Source organism: Seriola aureovittata, chromosome 14 (assembly GCF_021018895.1).
Source record: "Seriola aureovittata isolate HTS-2021-v1 ecotype China chromosome 14, ASM2101889v1, whole genome shotgun sequence".
Taxonomy (NCBI): Eukaryota; Metazoa; Chordata; class Actinopteri; order Carangiformes; family Carangidae; genus Seriola; species Seriola aureovittata.
Genome location: NC_079377.1, coordinates 15,660,212 through 15,681,903, shown reverse-complemented (window position 1 = coordinate 15,681,903; position 21,692 = coordinate 15,660,212). Strand labels below are relative to the sequence as shown.

General features: G+C 37.8%; 3 protein-coding genes across 3 annotated transcripts; 2 read left to right on the top strand and 1 right to left on the bottom strand.

The window, feature by feature from the left end:
- The first annotated feature begins 989 nt into the window (after positions 1-989).
- On the top strand, positions 990-2,675 carry sfr1 (SWI5-dependent homologous recombination repair protein 1). Its single transcript, XM_056394531.1, has 3 exons — positions 990-1,314; positions 1,836-2,189; positions 2,299-2,675. The coding sequence occupies exons 1-3, from the start codon at positions 1,219-1,221 to the stop codon at positions 2,485-2,487; spliced, it is 639 nt and encodes a 212-aa protein (XP_056250506.1). The 5' UTR covers positions 990-1,218; the 3' UTR covers positions 2,488-2,675.
- Positions 2,549-18,654, bottom strand: cfap43 (cilia and flagella associated protein 43). The gene is made up of 38 exons (XM_056394532.1): positions 18,538-18,654; positions 18,145-18,398; positions 17,916-18,012; positions 17,639-17,806; positions 17,333-17,489; positions 17,004-17,148; positions 16,793-16,875; positions 16,509-16,640; positions 16,257-16,373; positions 16,068-16,145; positions 15,787-15,935; positions 15,421-15,524; positions 15,020-15,169; positions 13,949-14,109; positions 13,598-13,762; positions 13,385-13,515; positions 12,154-12,316; positions 11,530-11,640; positions 10,742-10,819; positions 10,047-10,172; positions 9,853-9,957; positions 9,632-9,748; positions 8,899-9,093; positions 8,486-8,692; positions 8,217-8,303; positions 7,901-7,981; positions 7,082-7,210; positions 6,855-6,974; positions 6,477-6,584; positions 6,153-6,239; positions 5,982-6,070; positions 5,648-5,858; positions 5,264-5,376; positions 4,809-4,968; positions 4,412-4,576; positions 3,188-3,268; positions 2,946-3,099; positions 2,549-2,859 (listed from the first exon to the last, which is right to left on the bottom strand). Exons 1-38 carry the CDS (start codon positions 18,564-18,566, stop codon positions 2,684-2,686), a joined length of 4,983 nt encoding a protein of 1,660 aa, XP_056250507.1. The 5' UTR covers positions 18,567-18,654; the 3' UTR covers positions 2,549-2,683.
- An 83-nt stretch (positions 18,655-18,737) lies between these two features.
- LOC130180889 (glutathione S-transferase omega-1-like) lies at positions 18,738-21,281 on the top strand. Its single transcript, XM_056394530.1, has 6 exons — positions 18,738-18,904; positions 19,638-19,746; positions 19,822-20,044; positions 20,133-20,234; positions 20,452-20,558; positions 20,816-21,281. The coding sequence occupies exons 1-6, from the start codon at positions 18,877-18,879 to the stop codon at positions 20,964-20,966; spliced, it is 720 nt and encodes a 239-aa protein (XP_056250505.1). The 5' UTR covers positions 18,738-18,876; the 3' UTR covers positions 20,967-21,281.
- Positions 21,282-21,692: the final 411 nt, after the last annotated feature.

Here is a 21,692-nt window from a genome sequence, read left to right as displayed (position 1 = left end):
ACACATGACCTGAGGCTGTATGCGTGCCCGCCATGCACACCTGCATTTGATGTAATCTGGCACCCTCACTCAGTCTCACATAGTCTCTAAACCAAAACTATCGCTACAGGCACTTAATGTATAAAGCTGAGGAGCGAGCACAACATTTCAACTATTCAAAAGTTTAAATACAAAAAACAAAGAAAAAAGTCGCCTGACTCACATATAGTAATTATCTTCAACCCTCAGCCCTGTAAGATTCATCATGTAAAAAATAAAAAATTCCCCAATCCCCTAGGGTGTGTAATATCAGTCTGCCAAGTACTGATGTTCAAGCCTAGGCAGGATCACGTTTTAATTCACACCTTTCTCCTCGCGGCAACGAAAAGACATAGTTAAAAGAAACCTGTAGGATATCAGCACAAGTCTCAAAACAATCTTAAACTAACAATGAACACGTCACTCGGAGTCCTTCAATAGAGATGAATCAGCTCTAACTGAATCACAATATGACTCGACCCTAGTGACAAGGGTAACCAAGTAACACTGCTTCAACACTGAACATGTTTATAAGCCCACAAAGAAATCACTTGTACTTGTTTACTTCCTTTGAGTACTTTATTTGTGAAACAGCACAGCTGGATCAGTGTTTGTCCTTTTAATCCCATTAGAGCATCCTACCCAAAAAAGCCTGCTCTGTTCTTTGTTCTCTAAAAAATAGTCTTATTTTAATTTAATAAAAATAGTAAGCCTATTATTATTTTACTCAGTTGTATTGTAATAAGCTCATTGTTTGTATCTGTGGTGTCTTAACTATTGAAATAACTTCAGAAGAAATTGTTTTGTTCTATCACTAAAGTCATTTGTATGTATAACTATAACTATAATTCATTTTAAACTTGTGGTTTTGTGGCACAACCTAGCGGGCTTAAACAACTACAGCTCCCAAGATTCTCTTCGGCGATGCGTCATTTACATCTGTCCAATCGCTGATTTTGGAGGTAAAAAAAATACGGAAAAACAGAAGAATCTCGTATCACATTCACAGCTTTATGTTTTTGACGGTGCTTTGTGAAAACCTGTTGGTTGTTTACTAGTTAATGTGAATGCGTTATTCATTCGTGTAGTTTGGGTTTTTCCGAAGGTGTTTGTAGAGAAGTTATGTGACCACCTTGGCTAATTTGAATCTAGTAACGTCACAGTGTTGATACTGTACATTAGCCAAAGTAAAATTCAACGATGGAAATCACCCCTAAAGCAGCTAAAGTAAAATCAGTGTATTCTTCACCTTGCCATTCAGTGGAGTCAAGCCCCTGTGAATACAAAGAGGAAAAGGTACGTGAACTACTTATATTAACTTTCGTTAAAGCTGTCATGTACCCGGAATATAATGTCTGGGTCTTAAACTTCATGTACCAGTCGCCTAACCCCTTGGGCCCCTGGGCCTGTGCAACATAGGCCTTTTCAGTAAGCCATGGGTCCAGGTCACATTAATTGATTCATTATTTTACTTTGAATTGTTGATATATACAGCACATACAGAAAATTTGGCATAAATGTCAATGAATGAATGTTCCTAATAGATATTTGTAGACCTTATTGTTTGTTTTCAGTCATTCTTTAACTGGTACGGCATTGAAAAAAGATATTTAACATTCTGTGTATTATAAAGGTCAAAATTAGTTCTAAATTTAATTTAATTTGACTACTACTGAAACCTAAACTATAGCCTTATATAAGATCCCATAAATGCACCATCTATGTGTCATGGCTGAGTTTGTGCATACTCTCACATTGATTATTATCAACTGTTTGTACACTGTGTGTCCTGTATTTCATCATGCTCATCTTCCCAGCCTCATCAAAAGCTGAGCTCTTCACTGAAGGAGAGGCTGAAGAGATCAAGGCGCTCCTTCACCTCACCCCTCTCTGTGGCCAAACGACTATGTGTTGATGACTTAGAGGAGGGTGGCAAACAAGTTTTAGCAGATTCTCAGACTGTTAATAATCCTCCACTTATCAGTGACAATGTTGACATAAACAGAAATGACGGGAGGTCAGGGAGTGAAAAGTTTACTGGACCTATTCCCGAAGCAACACATCCTCCTTCAAAAGACTTAGCACAACATCGAGACCAACTCAGGAAGGAGGTTAAAGACAAGATGGAGACTCTGCGTAGACTCAAGATGGTTAAAATGTACCGAAGCAAGGTATCAGCTACCTTTAAATTGTCTGGGCTGCTCCTAATATAACATTATGTCATTTAATTTGTGAAATAGACTGAAAGTAATAATTTTATATGTACATCTCTCTCCCTAGAATGATTTAACACAGCTCCAAACCTTGATTGACAAGTGGCGGAGTTGTGCTCAGGCTGCGCTGTGTGAGCTCCAGTCAGATGTCCTGATAGAGGGAGGAAAGGCCAGCCTGTCTGAGCTTATTGACCACTTTGCTCTGGATGACGGTATTCTGCACTTTGACCGCAGAGAGGAGGACTTCAGTACCTAATATTACACACACATCATTTAGTGTACAAAAATACTACAGAGGAACAGTCACATTAAAAAAATCAGAGTTAATTATTTGTTTTATTTGTTGCTGCTACAATTTGTATTCACAGCTTGAGTTGTAAATTTCATGTTCAGTTTACTTGTTAAAAGAAGTGTAAATAAAACCCTGTTATGTGTTAAAGAGAAGGTTTTGCTCAGTTGTGTTTAAGCTGATCAAGTGAAGGAAAGTTCTTCATCCTCAGGCGCTCAAGTTCGGCCCAGAGGAAAGCCAGATCTTCCGCCTGTGCTCTGGCAAAGTCCTCTAAGTTCTTCTTCTGAACGATTTCCTTGTAGCGCTCCTCTGTTTGAGCTGCCTGATTTTCCTCTGAAGCTAAACAAAAAGCAAGCCACATTATCAATCAGGGGAGGCTCTAAAATCTCAATTTGTTTTATTAGCTTAAATAAATGTTTTATTACCTATTGTTTCATAAATGTGTGTCCTCTCCGCCACAGTCACCTTTATATTAGGTAGCTGCTCTTCTAAAATTGTGCTCTTCTCAGCTTTCATCGCTGCCTGCCTGTTAAGCTGTTCAATTTTTTTTATGCGATGCTGCACACTCTGTTGATGAGTCTGAAAATAACAAGGGCATAATAAGCATATTAACTTTAAAGGTGTACAAGAGCTGTTTGATGAGATCACATTGTTACTTGTCTTTTACCTTTTCCTGGAAAGCTATTGTTTTCTCCAGAATGGAAACTTGCTTGGACACGCGACTGTCTTGATTTGTCTTGTTGAGATACTGAAAGAAAGGGGAATAACTGACATTTTTGAAGCCAGAATTCAAAAACAAAAACAGAAGGAGCAATGACAAAATGTCTCAACAGAATTTTCTCTCAGGCTAGATTATTCTAGCTCTTTCAGTGAAAAATCCCACAACAATCGCAGCAAAATGCTTCATTATAAAATGTTAATGATTATTCAGGATGGATTTATTTATAATATAAAGCTTTTCTTTCCCATGGTTTCAGGGGCCTAAACAATGACAGGAAGCTTCATGCCACGCCACAGTAGACACTACCTGAGGAAACTGGCATGCAGGCGTGGAAACATGTTTTGTGTGTGCCATGCTCATCGACTTGTTGAAAATAAGATTATGGATGACTCATTTGATCTTTATGTAATTTTTCATTGCTCAACCATCGAGTTCGTGTTATTTTTTAAACATGAGTAAATCACAAAATTTCTTGTGTTTTTAATGTGTATGAAGGGGTTAATGGAGCAGGAGCAAAGTATTTTCCTGTCAGCTTTTGTGGTCTGTATTTGACTGAACTGCCTCTTCACACCTTGGATCTAAACGTGCAGCCAAATGAAGCACAGATGCTTCTCTGTTTACTAGAATTTTTAATTTTAGTATAACGTCAAACTAAAACTGATGTGTTAAAGGCATAAACAGAGCAAAGAAAGTCTACATGTAGTTTTTAAAGCAGTCTTTAAGTTTTAAAAGATGCAAAAACAAAAAAAGAGAAAAGGGTGGAGAGGGTGTGGAGCTTGTGTGAAAAAGGTGTGTCTGATAACAAAAGCTCATCCATCTGTATTCAGGGATGGTAACAATTTTCTGCTTGCAAAACATCTCATGCTGCCAAACCCAAAATACCTACCTTGATATCAACGACTGAGGTTTATCCAGAAATGCAAACAGGATTAATGTTTCACCCCAAACGCAGATGTTTCATTGCCATTCCAGGCAGATATTGAACTTTTTGAAAACTTTTGACGTATAATTACAATGTCAGAATTATGTTCAGGGTAAAATCTATTCACTATGCAGTAGCATTATTGCTCATAAAGTGTTTAGTGCTTGTTTCCATATTGAGGCCAAGCCAGTATTTGATTGAGGATAAAAGATGCCAAAGTCCCTGAGAAAAGCTAAACAGACACTTACATCCTGTTGGTCCTCAGTGAGACGTAACATCTGGATGTCCCTCGCTTTGTTGTTGAGGTCCTCTATCTGCATCTTCATCATCTTGTGCTGCCACTCCAGCTGGATGATGCCCTTACGGAAGTCTTTGCACTCCACCATCGAGGCTATCTTCTGCTCTCCAAGCATCTGATCATAAAGATTCTCATCATTTCACAGACACACACATTTTCAAAACCAATGTATTTGACCACCACTTGAAATTGGCTTTGGCATATTTGGAAACTTTTTGTATAACTCATTGTATTTATGTACATGCTTATATGCCATTTGTGTATTTTTGTATATAGATACATAGAGAAGAATATACAGTACATCCTAGTTTTCAAGAGTCTGTGTTTTACAATAAGTAAAGGCTGACCCTGATGGTTTTGTTTAGGTCCTCCACCACAATCCTGTGGAGAAGTACAGAGTCAGTGTAGTCAGCAGTCAGGTCTGTGGTAGACACCTCCACCTGGCCCTGTTTGAGCAGGACCTGGGCCATGATGTCTGTCAGGAAACAGTTCTTCTCTTTATGTAGACTAGAAGAAAGCGCGAGAACAAATAACTCTGGAGGATCATTCTTTCAAATGAATACAATAAAACACTAATACTATCTAGTTTTTACTATATCACCTTTATTTTTAAGCTTAATTTTTTAGAGCATTTGCTTATGGTCAAAGGATACAGGGAATGAGACAATTTTAAGAATAAGAGTGGCATTCTCTCAGGCCATCCTTGCTGGATTTTTTTTTTTAAGTACAGTGACAAATAAATATTCTTATGTTCTCAATCAACTACTTATGATCAGAATGAATGACAAAACAACAGTCATACCTTTCAAGTTCATCAGTGAGATTTTTAATTTCCTGTTGAGCAGCCTTATCCTCATCTCTCCTCTTCTGTAAAAACGCCTGCATCTCAGCAATAGTCAAAGCTTGTACTTTTACCTGTGCAACAGTAAACCACAGATACAAACACAGAGTAAAATACATTCAATCATTCATTAAAGTTTCCTAAATCTGTTTAATAGCTGGGCTGCACAAAGCATTACAGTAATGGTTCATTCTAAAAACACTTTGGAAAGCCATTGTTGATAAGTATTAGAATATTTGTACACAAACTAAAAAATATTATGCCAATTGCATATTTGTTGCATATTATGTTTTTTAGTGGTCTAGCAATGTTCCAATGTATTTCCAATCTTTAACCTCATATTACCTTTTGCTCACTCTCTACTTTTGCTCTGCGGACGAGACAAAATCTGTCCCAGATGGACGGGTTCAAGCCCTCTGGTATATTTTCCGGAGCATCCAGCTCCTCCATGGCCTTAAGTATTTTGCCAAGCACATCAGGAGCCAGAGAACCGGACGGATGCTGCTCTTTAAGCAGGTTGGAGTTGTTGTCGGTCTGAGTCCTCATCTTTTGAACCCTGAAGCATTAAAGACTCTGATAACAGTGCAGCTCGGTCTGTAGGCTCTCTACGTATGAAGCTATGAGTCACCACAACTGCATTATGTTTCACGTTTGCAAATAAATTGTAGGTGTTACAAACCTGGGTCTACGCTTGAACAGCTTATACAAGTGATCAACAACGTGGGTTGGTACATCAAAGAACTCCTTCCTAAATTCTTTGTCAAGAACCTTGGGAGATATGGATTATATTATATTATGTGCACAGCCATTTACAACCAAAATTATTTCAGTACTTTCCAAGCTGGCTCACTTTGTCCTCAGCTATGATGCTGTCATAGGTCTCGTGAAACAATTCTACCTCTTCTTCGTGTCTCTTCACCTCCTCCCCAGTTTCATCCTGTTAGAAAAATACATGCTGATAAAATGAGCTGTACGGGAAACAGTGACTGGCAGTAATAAAGCTTAACAAATGAGGACACGTTAGCTCTTGAAAAACACGCCTGAGCGATGGGAAGATATTATACTAAAATTTGGAAGAACACCACACAGCTTCACTCAGGTATCTCACGAATAACAGAATCTGAAGCTGGCGGTCATAAATTCCTTCAGCATTACTGAGTAAAAGTTTTCTGACCTTGTATGCCAACGCTTTTTCAAGTTTGAGCTTGAGCTCCAGCTCTCGATTTCTCATCTCTTGTTCTATGATTACTGAATAAACAAGATAAGTGATCTTGAGCTCTTCCTGTAAAGAGAAGGAAAAAAAACATTAAACAGGATTTTTTTTAAGATGTCACATACACAAGATATCGTATCTCATAATTATTTCAAGGAGGAAACCACAGTGAGAAGAGGGGACCCTTCATCTAGCCTGGGGAAAATGAGGAAAAGGAAGCAACTTTGATGTAGACTGATTTCATGTGTCTGTGTTATTAATCAGTCTGTGTCACATGCATGTTCTACACGTGTGTGTGTTTGTGTTTGTGTTTGTGTTTATATGTGTGTGGTGGCTCACCTGGTGTATAGCCATTTCATATTTTACTTTCTTCTCAAACAGCTTTGTCAAACTCTCATCAAACTTTATGGTCGCATCCTTGGTGGATGCCTGTAGTTTTTTCATTTCAGTTTCCAGTGTCTGCAATATAACATTAGAGTTAACAGATGATTTATATTAATCACTGATTAGAAGTTAATTTTTCTGATTATAGTAAAACCGAAATGTGAATGTATCTACTTCAATACCTTTTTGTATTTCTCTTTCTCCTCACTCAGGTCTTTGGTTTTCTTCTCATACTCTTTGTAGACTTTTTTCTCCTCCTCACTCCAGTGGATGTCAGGTTTGGTCAAAACAAACTCAGGCGGAGGTATTTCCTGTGGAGTAAATTCAAAAGAAACTATGTGCCCTTCATGCTGATTCAAATGACACTGTCTAGAGAACAATTCAAGTTAAAAAAAAATAGGACATAATTTTCCTAATGGGAGAGAATTAATGCTTTCCTGTGTATTACTTAGTTCACAGATATAGCATTTTGTGTTCGTCCTAAGAAATTACTGCAGGTGGTAAGGATGAGTTTTTCTTCTTTTTTTTCTCTGTCTTTCTCAGACATTCAAAAAATGTTTTGTGTCTTGTTTTATTCCACAAAAGTCCCAAAGCCAAAGATATTCAGTTTACTATCATTTATGACAAAGAAAATCATTGAATCTTCACATTTGAGAAGCTGGAACCAGAATGTTTGTCATTTCTGCTTGACTAAGCTAAAAGAACTAAAATGATTAATCGATTATCAAAAAAGCTTCTGAATCATTTTCGGTCAATTGACTAATTGATTAATCATTGTAGCTCTAATTTACATTTTTCTTTTTAGCAGACAGATTCAAGCCAGCTGATTTATTAAAACTGGACTTGACCACCTTCTTACTTGTTTACATCAACCTGGTTCTAACATTTTAAACAACACAGAAGACAGCGCAACATGAAACTCCTGGTATATTATTTTGGGTATATTATATCTGGGATTACAGTATTAATGCTTTAACAGAAATTCAAATATTTTAACCCACCATTTTCAAGATGTCCTCTTTTTTCACTTCAAGCACTCCATCCATCATGTCATCGAGAGCCCTATCTCTGCAGCTATCCCCCTACAATACACGGACAAAAACCTTATCAATATGACAGAACTGATTAACTTGCTGTATATTCTATGGATCAAGTAACATTTATATATTTAATTTCTTTATGGTAAGGAACTGTTAGATTTACTCATACTGTAGTTAATAATAATCTTAGATGCAGCAATTTTATATAGAATTATTTGAAGAATTTAGCAACAAACAAGAGTTGAAAAACAAAAACACATTTATTGTGGCAGCATACCTTGGCAGCCAAACGTCTTTGCTCTTCCAACTTCTTTTTCTCCTCCTCCTTTTTCTGTTCTTCAGTGAGGTACTTTTCTGCTTTTATCTAGAGTGGAAGAAAGGTGCATATCTCTTTGGTAAACTGTGAAGAAGCATCTTATGATCTTATGATAACTGTGTACCATTTCACATTATGCTTAAAAAAGTATTTCAACATGTTTGTTCTGTTTATTGAACTTTATGTGAACTTTGTCAACTTTTCAGATGTTTCATGAGGAGTTCAGTGACCTCAGAGTCGTCCACAGTAAGCAGCCTCTCTGGCCACTCGTTGTTGGTCAGGCTGGACTCCCACAGCTTCTCCTTCATGTCCAGCTCCAGCATGATCTCCCTGATGTGTCTGTTCCTGTCCCGCACACGGTTGAGCTCCTGCACTTTTTGCCTGTGCAAGGCCTCAAATTCAGTATTAAAAGCTGTCTTGATACGATAAATCAGATCCTGTATGTGGGGAAGAGTGAAAAAATATTATGACTGAGCCGTCAGTCAATTCTCATAAATCACCTTTTTATGTGTTCTTTATTTCACTTTCTTTCTTTATAACTATTTTATTCACTTTTTGTTTAAGTGTGTGTTTTGGGCACTGTTTTGGAAAAGTCATTATCACATTGTGCTGAGATGCAACAGTTTTTGGAACAGGTTCCCACCTGAAGTAGAACTATCTGGTTGATCCTCTGTTCTGTGGTTTGCAGGCTGAACTGATCATAGATGTAAGGACTTGAATATCCCAACTGAGCAGAGAAACTTCCCGTTACAGCAGCACTCTCTGCCATGTGGTCTTGCTCCCCCTGCTCTTCCTCCTTTGTGCTGGTTGTGCTGGAACTTTTCTTTAGGCTGCTCTGCTGAAAAATGTGGAGACAAATACTTTGAATGAGAGGGATGAGATAAACGCTGAGGACTGAACCTGTGGCCATAAGATTATAAACTTTATCCCCAGAATATTGCAGTGAAGAGAACTATTGTAACACTTGCTTTCAGCCACACAGCCATAAATCTAAAAAGATTTCAACACTGGTGGACTGGCATGTATTCAAGCATTTTTAAAAGGTTGTAGCAGTGAAAGGTCAAAAGAAAGATTCAAAACATCAAATTATTTTCCAGCAGTAAACTCATTTCGACTTGAATGGTTTTGCCATAAAATGTATTTCCAGGGAGTAAACAACCAGCATTCTGAAGAGATTGCATTGCTGCAGCTTTTAGAAAATGTAAAACCTTTGGTGAGTTATTTTCTGGTTTTGGCTGTGAGTTAGCATGCTGCATTTCTGTTTCACATTAAAACACACATGTCATCTAATCCATTCTAACTCATCACATGTGCTTTTCTACACAGTGTTAATCAGAATCTAAACCACAGACTGTTCAGGCCTGAGCATTGCTTACGGTGCAGGCAGCCTTTTCAAACTTCCTGTTATTCTGAACACTGTGAAGTTCCTCCACCTCTTTCTCTGTTCGCTGTTTTAGAGGGTAGTTCTTCACCTCGTGTTCAGAGTGAAACATCTGTGATAGAAGGTATTTTAAAATATTTATATATAGATTACAGCATACTCATCATTAATATTGTAACACTTTTTTGACATATGAATGCTTGCTCCTGATCTCACCTTAATGGACCTTCCCTTGACCTTCATTGAATCCCAGCACTCTCTCTTTAGGACATCACGGAGGTAACATTTCGCTAAAATCTTCCACTCGATTTCTTCTCTCACCTACAATGTGACTGCATTAGAATCACTACCATCATGACCTCAAAGCAAAATTAAAATTCACTGAATTCATGTTAGTGTACATGCCTTACCCTGGTAACCTCCTGCTCCACCATGGCCTCTAGTCTCTTCTTCTCTTCAAGATCCAGGTTGAACTCATGTTGTTTCAGACGCTCGATATCTGGGAGGTTCACATTTTCCCGCATCATTCCCTGGATCTGAAAATTAAAATAAAGACTTGTTTTGTAATTGTGCATCTAACTCAAATATACTATACTATATAAGTATCTTAGCTGCACTGTTAAAGACATACAAATGTAAACTGTTTCTTGAACTAATATGTATTTTTCATGATGGCCACAATGTATTTTTATGTACTAGAAGCCAATAAAAGTAGAAATAAAAATGTTCTATAGACAGACCGATGATTTTTTGAGATCCCACTGGATTAGCATAGCTTCAGAGGTTTGTTTATATGAATTTTTTTACATAAAAATATTAATTTATTCATGTATCTATTTCTAGAATTCCACATGCAGTTTTAGCCTTTAGCTTTTCACTCTGTAACAAACAGTTTTCTGTTGTTTTTCATGTGTATGTGCGGCTGTGGGTAGTGTGCTGCTATATATAATTACAGAGATAAGTCTTATTGAATTGAAAAGCACTTACCAAACATACTGTATTTAGTAGTACAGTATTTGTGCTTACATGCAGTGTGGGATGTTGATTTGTCAGCAAGTTATGTGACTGTCACGATATCTTCTTATGTATAGTAAAACTCACTTACAGCATCACGTAACTCTTTGATGGTTTTCCTCAGGTTTTTCTTTGTGTCAGAATATTGCTCATTCTCTTTTTTTATAACCTGTTCAATATAAGCAGATTGAAAACAAGTAAGAGATTTTAACTGACAAACACTAAAGTAAAGTACCAGGTAGTATTAAATTGGCCTTATGTCAACTTTGCAACACCCTCTCAAGCCACAGCAAGTACACCAACATGATTTGGAAGCAAACAGCATTAATAATCATCAATTTTACCACATCGAAAAAAAAAAAAATTATATGCTATCCAACACTTCATCACTCAACATGACAAGGCTTGACTTAAAGAGATCCCCAAAGAACATGTGAGTCAGATTAGAAAGCATGTTCTAGCATAAAGCTGGAAAAGGCAGGCAAAGTGCCTCTGCCCGTATCCCATGTACAAATAAGGATGAGGTGTGAAACCCACAACTCAAAGAATGCCACACCTTCAATATCAATTTATTGTTATCAAGAAGCCTTGTCAGGTGACAAAGTACTAAACACATTTTTACAAATGCTTATCTGCTTTATAGCACTCAACCACTTAATAATTGATTGATTTTCTCACATTTTAAGTACGATAAATCAAGATGTTGTCTGCCAAAAGTAACACAGCTGCTTTCTGAACAAGATATCGTACACAGGTGCAAAGGACAGTTACACAATCCTCCATCTGCAACTTGCAGAGACACAAGAGAAGTATCTAAACATAGTTAACATTATCCACATGGTACACCACCACAAATATTACAGCATGGTAGTCACTGACCGCCTCATGCCTGCTTTCCAGCCAGGTAGGGTGTGAAGATGGAGCAGACAGCTGGCTATTATAACTCTCATCCTGCTCTGTCACATCCATAGCCTCTGCTCCACCGCTGACCTACAGAGTGTTAACAACACATAAGAATAACACACAGGTACAAATAAATAAAGGAATTTTCTTTGACACATTGCTTAAGTCTTCATTTGGTTCAGTAATGTACAGGGCCTTTATATAAGCAATAATAACATAATTGAACATCTATTACATTGTGTAATATTCATACCAGATTTATGCCACAGTGCCTTGACTAAGGACACACATGATTCCTGTTTGATAGCTGAAACAGCTCAGAAACAAAATGTTTCGGATCGCATTTCCCATTATATTCTTCAAATTTATGGGTATGCCACACTATAACTTTCATAAAGGTTGAATCTATTACAGATCTGTTGTATTAGACTGCCTTAGTTTTAGGGGGTGCACCAAAACAACTGAGTGTATCTTATGTAATGCAGTGTGCTTTTTGGTGTGTTTGGTGTTGACTGTTTCAATAGCTACAAAAAAGCAGCACAGTTAGTAGTAGTACAAATTAACATCTTAAAAAAAATAGAATTGATTATTGTTGTTTACCTCATTTTCCTTTGGTTTTTCAGTGTCAGCACAGGACCCTTGGCTCCACTCAGGCATGTTGATGAGGACAGTGTTCTCTGTATTGAATATGTTCCTCAAGAAACGAGCCGTAGACTCGCTATGCTGAGTAGCTTTGTTCACTTCAGCATCCACACCTTTAATTCTGTATGGAGCCATGGAAAACACATAACATACACATAAAAAGAGAGCAGATTTATGAAGATACTATGAACTATGAATGATCACCTTAGAATACGTGTAGAGGAAGAGTAGAATAACCTTAAAGGATGAGGTTGGCAAAATTCTACATTTTTATTATCGTCAACAATTCCTATGAAAAGTCAAAAACAGACGGACTAACAGTGCGTTAGAAGACATAACTCTTTAAAAGTTTAAAACAGGCCACAAGTACAGTATATAGTTTAATTTTTTTTAAATCATACGTTTTTTCCTAAAGCAGCTGAGTGTGGTCACGAACATTACTCAAACAGGAATAAATAGAGTATTTGCTGGGGACGTCACCAGGATGGTGTATATGGGACTGACTAAGAATAAACTACAGTGCTTTTGTTGATCATAAAAGGAAAATGTGTAACGGTGTGACTAACTGATGTAGTTCTAATAGTTTTTGGACAACAATGGAGCTCTATGACTAAGAGTAATCAGTTATATCAGGCTTTTGGGGTGATTGGTTTAGGTCTTTTAATGGGAATTGTTGACATTAAGAAAAATACACTGGAACTATCCTTTAAATTCCCATATTACCAACAGTTTAAGCAGCCAATGAATTAGACACATAGTGAACCAACAATAGATGTAAAAAAAAAAAAAAAAAAAAAAGTCCTGAAACATTACATAACTGTGATTTAAGATAACAGAAAAGTGATAAGAGCTAAGGAGAGAAAAGAAAAGATTTTTGAACTTTAAAATAAAAGCAGGCAGGAGCAAGAAGAGAAGGCAGATGTGGAATGTAAGTGGGATGTGATTCAGTGGGGAGATACTACTGTCAAGTTTATTGGATCTTTGTTTTCCTGTAGATTATGGCCATTATCCCCATCGACCCTCCACTCCAGTTGTTTATTTACTATAGTCCCTCACTGCCAGCAGTATGAGAGTAAAGTACTTTTTGATGTACACAATATCTGCGTGAGAGTGACATCACTATTGTGAGCAACAGTTCCCTCTACTGTTCACAGCTGTGCATTATTTGACAGACTGCTTGCTGCTTTACCTGAGATTAGTGCACACAAGACAGCCGTCTTTAAAGCCAGCAGTGAGGAGTGTCTGGCTGTCTGCGGAGAAGGTCAGGCTACGAACTCCACCAAGATGGCATGAATGGCACTGCAGCTCAATGTATCGCTCCTGTAGGTGCAGCAACAGCATCATAATAATCACGACAGATTGTGAAAATGTGATTCAAACGGTAACAATAATAAGCTCCTACCATGGAAGCAGTTTCTCTAATGCATAGTAGGCCATCTCGGCCTATAGAACCCAGCCATAACTTATGAGGGGACAGTACAAGACAGGCAGGGCCCAATGGATGACCTTTCACCTCCTGCTCCGGTTTCAGCTGAACCACCTGTTGACTGGAGAGACCATCCGTGTCCTGAGAGGAAGAGTTGAGAATCATAGTTTCATATTTCTAGTTTAAACAGATTAGGAACACATAAACAAACTTGGGCTACTGTTTATATGAAAATGTTTTTTGTAAATGTAATGTAAATGCAAAAGATACTTTAGTAAGATGATGACAGAGGATCATCAGTTACTGGAGCATTAGGCAACAGCAAACCTGAGAAAGTTGAAATCGCTGAAGAGTTTTCCTTCTGTGGCAGTAAGCAAATACTTCACTGACTCCCAGAACACAGGATTTAAGTGGATGAGGCACTTCATATCTGGACACTTTGATGATGTGATTAGACACACAACCATGTCGGTCTACACAATCAGGACCTAAAGGTCAGCAGAGACACATCATAAATGTAATAAGAAGCAAGCAAATAAATAAGTGATTAGAAAGTGTAATTTCGGGTAACTATCACATGGATAGCACCTTAAAACACATTGCTCATATTTTTTTGTTTTATACCCTGTGTGTGGCTTCAGAAGTGCTGCCACACCCAAGATTTAATCTTTGCACTTCCTTCATGAGATTGACTCATGGTCTCTCTTGTTCAACATATGCTGCTGTATAAACAAAGGGTGTGTTTTTGTAAACCGCTTAGTCATAGTATTTCTTTTTAACAGCGTTTATGACAACATGTCTAAACATTTGGGTAAAAGTGTCCCGTTAAGTACTATTAATTGGTGATGAACATCTCTGCCTTTGATGAATGATAAATGATCTTCAAGCCTTAAAACAACAGAAAGAGAAGAAAAGTGGAAGTCCAATAAGCTTACAGATTGATACAGATGTAACAATGAGTTTCTGGCTATGAATCACCTTGTAAAACTCCCCTCAACTACAAGAGATGATCCATCAACTGCGAAATAAATTCTTATCTTTTGCGTGTTTCAACATCATTCCTCCCATGTCTGCAGTGGACCTCCCTTACCTCTGTCTGAATTCATTGACCTGCTTAAGGTCAGTATCACCACATGATCTTATGAATAATGCGTCACTTATTAGACCCTCATCTTGCCCCTGACTTATCCTCAACAGGCTGTTCAGAGAGGTAATGGGAACCACTGGCCCTAATCTGTTCTCTATTATTAATTGCTCTTTCTCCTCTGGATGTGTGCCAAATAATTTTAAGATAGGTGGTGTTCAACCAGTGCTGATGTAAAAATAAAAAAAAAGAAACTTATGGCCAATTTCTAAAAAGTATAAGTAGTGAATCAGTCTACTAAATCAGTGCTGTACCTGTGAGGTCCTTCGCAGGCAGAGAGAGCAGTGTGAGGAGGCTACCTTCATGTTTTCTGCCCTCCTGTCCAGTGCTCAGTGCAAGAACTTTCACCTGTCCACTGTTCCTGATGCACTGAGTGGAAAGTGACAAAATGGGTCCAGGAACAACTAGAAAAGAAAACCAAATGAGGCAAGGATGCTGATCTGCCTTTTCAATATGTAAAAATAAAATTAACAAATACATTGTCCTTTTTAAGTCAAAGTGTTACAGTAATGGGACAACAATTTTCTATATGTCTATTGTATATATCCATTTTAAGCTGAAATTACCTTTGCATTGATATGTACAGTGTTTTGGTATGGACAGTAGAGTAGTAACATGTCTAATCAATTAAATAGTGTTTAAAAAGATCATCAACCTGTGTGTCCTATGACTGAAAATTTCTTTGATGGTTTTGCATGGAGTAGATAGATATGTGAATCTGAGGCACCAGTGAGAAGGTAGTGACCCTCTTGATCAAAACTGTAAAAGCACAAATACACACAGGTCACACGCACACATAAACATACAGTATATGTGTCCACAATAAGAAAACCTGTAACCATTTAACGTGACATTTTAATTTGCTTTCCTGACCAGAAATAGAAGAGCAGTTATCTTCTCTGGGTTTTATGGGGTTGAGGTAACTCGTGCCTCTACTTCATAAATGTGTTATGAGTTGCTTTGTCACAAGTACAGTGTTATACTGATACTCTATGGTATCATGGGAATGGAAGATACTTGCACTAGGTGATCCACAGGAGTGTGGTAGAGCTGAACTTGGTGCACCAGACGTGGCTGCTGCACCCTGCTCAGGTCAATGAAGAGAATATTTCCTGAAGTTGTTCCTACAGCTGCATATTGTGCAATAGGACAGGAGGCCAGAGTTGTCACCTAAACAAACACAGATTAGAAGTTTACATCTGTTCTGATACATTCAATTAGAAGTCATTTTCACATGCTTACAGGACAAGTGTATTACTATGGCTCTACTTATTCTGAATGTTCATATGTAGTGAATCTAACCTCAGTGTGAAGAGACAAGGAACTGAGGCAAATGCCATCTACAGACCACAGCTGCAGTTCTCCAGAATCCCTCACTGACTGCGACCAGCAGGAAAAAAACAAACATCATCACTCACTTAAGAGACATTGACGTAAATTAAACATGCCATCACGGGACACTATAATTCTTGAGCAACACAAATGTTTTACCACACAAATGTTCTTGTCAGTGTGTGACAAAGCTGCTGCCACAAAGTTTCCACTGAGGATATCCAGGACCTTCACAATCTCGTCCGACCGGGTTGGGTTCAACGCATAGATCTGTCCCTGAAGAACAAGAAACCTGTTACGTTTTCTGATTTTATTTTCAATATATATTTTTCTCTCAAATAATTATTTGATAGAATATCATGTGTTTTTGTATGTGTGACATGCCACACTATGGTATATTTGAGTACTTACTGTATCAGAAGATATAAGTAATGTTTCATAATCAGGGGAGAAAATCACAGTTGTGGCAGGTCCTTCTAACTGCAATGTTTGTGTGATGTCGGTCTGAGTGCCATTGATTTGCAGACAGTGCACCACACCATCCTGTGAAACATAAGCATTTCAAAATCCTTTCAAATTGGAGAAATTGAGAGTTCCTGATGCCTGAAATTGCAAATCACATCACCAGTTGACAGAGGAATTAATGTATTATTCTTCTTTCAGTCTTGAGGATGTCACACTCAGTGGGCTCCTACCTTCCCTACAGCAATCAAACCATTTTTGTCAAGGGTTAAACCTTGAAAGTTTTTCTGTCTGAGACCAGGAATGGCATCAGGAGCTATGGAAAAGTGAAACACAAATCAGATGTCAAATGTCTTTTCTATTGCCAAATAAAATAGGTAATACTAAAAGAATAGAAATAAGTATCTTTCAAGTCCTTGAGTACCACTGTGTGTGTTTGCTTACTTGTGGGGTTGAAGAGGACTGAGACAAAGAAGCTCTCTGGGTCAACAAGTAGTAAAAATCCTTCCGCACAGCCCACATAGAGCTCTGATGTGGCTGTCCAGCAGATGGCAGTAGGAGTTAGTCTGGCTTTGGTGCAGAGTTTAGTCTGTGTAAATACATGTGGTGTTGGGTTTACATTTTGTCTTTGGTTGTATACCTGATAGCAAAAATGTTTTCAAATGGATTCATACATCTATGAATCACAGCTGCTTCATAAAAACAAACATATTAATCGGTGAAAGTGTATTTATTGAGTTAGTATTGATATTTAAGTGACTGTGGGACAATACCACAATGCTTTCTGCCCTGTCTCCCTTAAGCCCTGAGATGGCTGATGGAGGCATCTCTGGACCAAAATAGGGCAGGTTGTTGCTGACAGTATTAGCGGGAGAGTGGGGCACCAATCTCTCAGCAAAAGAACCATCAGTTGCTGGAAGCTCTACCACACTGTAACACAACAAATACAACATACACAAACATTGCTTGACCCTGTGACATCTAGATAAATGCAGGTAATGTCGTTTCAATCATCACAGAAATGTCCATATATCAATTTAAGTTTTAACTACTTGCTGGTACTCCCAAGTCTGCTTTACCGTGGTTTCAGGACATGAAGGCTGGCATTCTTCTCAATGTTCCAGACAGTGATGGATGTAGTGCCCAAAGCACATAGCTGGAGCCAATTCTGAGGGTTGAACACCAAAGAAATGACATCCTGCCCAGCTTGTGGTTGTGTACAAATTGGCTCAGCATTTTCCCAGTTCCTGCATCACACAGTCACAATTACAGTAACAGAGCTGCTCAGCCTGAATAAACATAACTGGAAATATATATCACACAGTATAAGGTAGTGTACTACTTTCAGTGGCTTACCACACTGTTATGGTGTGGTCTGGAAGAGAGGAACAACATCCCAAATAAGGACCACCATTACTTAACGTCAGAGTTGTGTAGTCCAGCTGTGCAGTTCCTAGAAAAAAAAATCAATATTTAGTATTTGTGTGAGAAAAAATAAAGGTAGGAGGCATGTACACAAACAAACATTAAAAATCTAATACATCTTGGTGAAAAATCACAGTAAAATCATACAATCTCCCGTTACCTTTTAGTTCATTCTTCAACTGAAGCTGGGGGAAAATGTACACAAATATAGATGGGGATAAACGTTGCTCAGAAAAAGCAAAAATTCCACTGGTCCCATTGGCTGTCAGTGCACCAATGCCTCCGCCTGGGCCTTGAAGCACACTTTGCAATTTTGTCTCCAGGTTCAGGAAACAGATATGACTCCCACTGGTGTAACATACTGTTTTATTGTCGACAAACTCGATACTCTTGTTTGTAAAACCTTGCACCCACCTGGAGGGAGTAACACAAAAGCCAAACATTATCTAGGTGGCAAATTGCTATAGACACTTGTATAAAACGGTACTTGAACATGAATATACACTCTGTTCGAATGTAAAAATACATATGTGTGTTTGTAGCGGCTACATACCTGACTTCTAAACTTCCAATATCGTCCATTTGGAGGTGATACTAAAACAACACACCGTAAAATTAAACTTTTTTTCAAGAGCTCAACAGCCATACAAACAATTGTGAATCATTGTGTAACCCTGGCAACCAGAAGAAACCACTCTTTCGTGCCATTGGCTGATAATTTATCTGACACGCCCACACAGGAAGTATATAAAAAAGAAGAAAGAAATACATTAATTCAGCTGTAGTTTATACCGCTGCACAGTTCGCTCTTTTTTCTGTCGTTTACAGACTTTCTCCGTTCGTACCAAAACCTTTTTCCACACTGACTTCATCCACCACATGAAGTGCGAACATGTCTACTGAAAAGTGTTTCGCTAATGGTAAGACGTACGGCGATTACTGTGCTAACTGAAGAGTCTTCTGCAGGCCTCTACGAGGTTGAATTAGCTTTCTGTTCGACAGTTAAGGGGAAACTTGATTTTTAGAAATTTACCACCCAATCTCCGTCTCTTTCAACACTAATTTATGTAAGTGTGTGTGAGACATCCTTGTCAATGTCTTAACGGTGTTTGAAACATTCAAAATTGTGAAATCTTTATTTGGTAACACTGTATTTAATGCAGCCCGCGATGTATATTGTAATTCCCCAACATATATCGTGTAATTCCTCTGAATTTACGGTGTAATTTCGTCATATGAATCATTACATATAAAATACTTAACGTTTGGTACATAATTGTACATACAGCTGAACAAAAAATTAAGAATTGTGATTTTGCTGAAAGTTTAGAGTTACACTTATTCACTTCCAAAAAACTGTCAAAGTGCATATTAGAGGTCCGTGCATGTTCACTTTCTTTTTAACAGAATGCACTATTTCACTTCCTTTTTCTATAGTGTACATGGCTCCACAACCAGCCAGCTAAAGATTTTCTGACTCTTATAAACTTTACTAAATTTTGAATCTGTAATTGTTTTTATTTTAAATGTGAATCACAGTATATAAGCCAGAGTTACAGTAACATAAGTACTTGTTAATGGTAGTAAACATAAATCAGCATGCTCTCCTAGTTGCTCTTTATCATGTATGGAATTCCTTGTTTTTTCTTTTAGGAAGCGCTGCACCTGGTCCAGTCCCCAAAGGCCACATCAGGATTTACAGTATGAGATTCTGCCCCTTTGCCCAGAGAACCAGATTAGTGCTGAATGCCAAAGGAATCAAGTAAAGAAACATTTTTATTTAACCATAGCATCACTAATACTGCACTTGTGATTTAAGTCTATTTTTGTTTTTCAGACATGACACCATCAACATCAACCTGAAAGATAAACCTGACTGGTTCATTGAGAAGAATCCCCTTGGTCTTGTCCCAACACTGGAAACACCTGCTGGTGAGGTGATATATGAGTCTCCCATCACCTGCGAATACTTGGACGAAGTTTACCCTGAGAAGAAGCTGCTTCCTTCATCTGCTTTTGGTAAAGCTCAGCAGAAGATGATGCTGGAGCATTTTTCCAAGGTATATTTTATGAAAACCCGCAACTAAATCTTGGGGTTGTACTATTACCATCACCAAATAATCAGCTTACAACAACTGTTCTCTACAGGTAGTACCATACTTCTACAAGATATCAACAGGGAGGAATAATGGCGAGGATGTCTCAGGACTGGAAGCTGAACTGAAACAGAAGTTCGCCAAATTAAATGAGGCAGGTTGCGAAGTCGAGTGCTCTTGTTTCTTTACACCTTCACTAGACATGTAATTTGGTAGCTTGTCCTTAGGAATGAGTGCAATTGTAATTGCCTATGAATTTTTATAAACGGTCAAAGATAATGAGTAAAGTGAGATCATCCATGTGTCTCTTTAATGACTGTACCTTTACAGTATTTTATCCAACACTTATTAATATAATGTTTATTTTTCAGGACCTGGTTAATAAGAAGACCAAGTTTTTTGGTGGCGATTCCATCACAATGATCGACTACATGATGTGGCCATTTTTTGAGAGGCTGGATATCTTTGAACTGAAACAGTAAGTAATAATCTCTCAGGACATTTAAAAATAAATGTGTTTTATTTATGGAAGCATTTAAAGACACTTGAGGTCACCATAGAGTGGAGCAAAAGGTACAAATAGTAGGAACAGTGCAAAAGTAAGACATAGAAGTCAATTCTTCCTTGTTGTCTTTCCTTCATGACATCTGATATGACAGATGTTTTTGTGTGACTTATGTTCATGTGTTGTAGTTTAGTCTTGGGTGAATGCTTTGATTCCCTTTGTCTTTTCAGCTGCCTTGACAACGTGCCTGAGCTGAAGACATGGACAGAGTGCATGTCGGAGGACCCGACTGTCAAAGCCACCAGGCACAGTGTGGACACCTACAGGGGCTTTTACAAGACTTACATTGAGGGAAAACCCAACTACGACTATGGCCTGTAGAAAATACCGACCATAACATTAAACCGTCCATTTATATTCATGTTTTTGGTTATGGTTATTGTGGATTCATTTTGTTTTTCAAACTTTGATGTAATAGGAAATATGCTTCAATAAGATATCATGAGGAATTCAGGATCCATTTGAAGAGGGAAAATGTGTTTTTAATTGGACATTTTCAGACTTATTTTGTTATGAGGGAAAAGAATCAAATCATTCTAATGGGAATGGGTTACAGTAATTGTATGACTCAAGATATTTTCAATGATCCATCTCTGCTGCACTGTTTCTAATAAATTGTGGATGTAATGACTCTGACCTGGATCTAAATTTCCTGTCTGTGTAACAATAAACAAAAATGACATTTTCCTGCCAGACTACACAGGGTGGTCCCAATGAACAAACTGGAGCACTATCGAAGATTTGACATCAATGCAGTGGAAATGTAACAGGCAAAATGAAGTTTTGCTCTCTAATAAGCATTAAAAAAAAACAAATACTTAACATTGAACAACACTGAACGTAATAGCTGCCATCATATTTGCAACAGTATGAATGAAAACAAAAACACTTCTATAATGTTTGGTAAATTATTCCTGTTTAGACCAGCGTAATATGAGAGGTATTTCTGTTAAAATGGAGAAATATATTTACTTTACTTGCTGTTTTGAGAGCCAGTGGGGTATACATATATAACACTTCGCCTCTTGGTTATACGTCTAAAACAAG

Excerpts from the sequence above, each read along its gene's own strand:
- sfr1 (XM_056394531.1), top strand. The coding sequence starts at position 1,219 with ATGGAAATCACCCCTAAAGCAGCTAAAGTAAAATCAGTGTATTCTTCA. Across the intron at positions 1,315-1,835 it reads GTGAATACAAAGAGGAAAAG|CCTCATCAAAAGCTGAGCTC; the intron begins GTACGTGAACTA and ends TCATCTTCCCAG. Across the intron at positions 2,190-2,298 it reads TTAAAATGTACCGAAGCAAG|AATGATTTAACACAGCTCCA; the intron begins GTATCAGCTACC and ends CTCTCTCCCTAG.
- cfap43 (XM_056394532.1), bottom strand. The coding sequence starts at position 18,566 with ATGGACGATATTGGAAGTTTAGAAGTCAG. Across the intron at positions 17,490-17,638 it reads CTTCATGTCCTGAAACCACG|TGTGGTAGAGCTTCCAGCAA; the intron begins GTAAAGCAGACT and ends GTTGTGTTACAG. Across the intron at positions 9,749-9,852 it reads TCAAGGGAAGGTCCATTAAG|ATGTTTCACTCTGAACACGA; the intron begins GTGAGATCAGGA and ends CTTCTATCACAG.
- LOC130180889 (XM_056394530.1), top strand. The coding sequence starts at position 18,877 with ATGTCTACTGAAAAGTGTTTCGCTAATG. Across the intron at positions 18,905-19,637 it reads TGAAAAGTGTTTCGCTAATG|GAAGCGCTGCACCTGGTCCA; the intron begins GTAAGACGTACG and ends TTTTTCTTTTAG. Across the intron at positions 19,747-19,821 it reads CTGAATGCCAAAGGAATCAA|ACATGACACCATCAACATCA; the intron begins GTAAAGAAACAT and ends TTTGTTTTTCAG.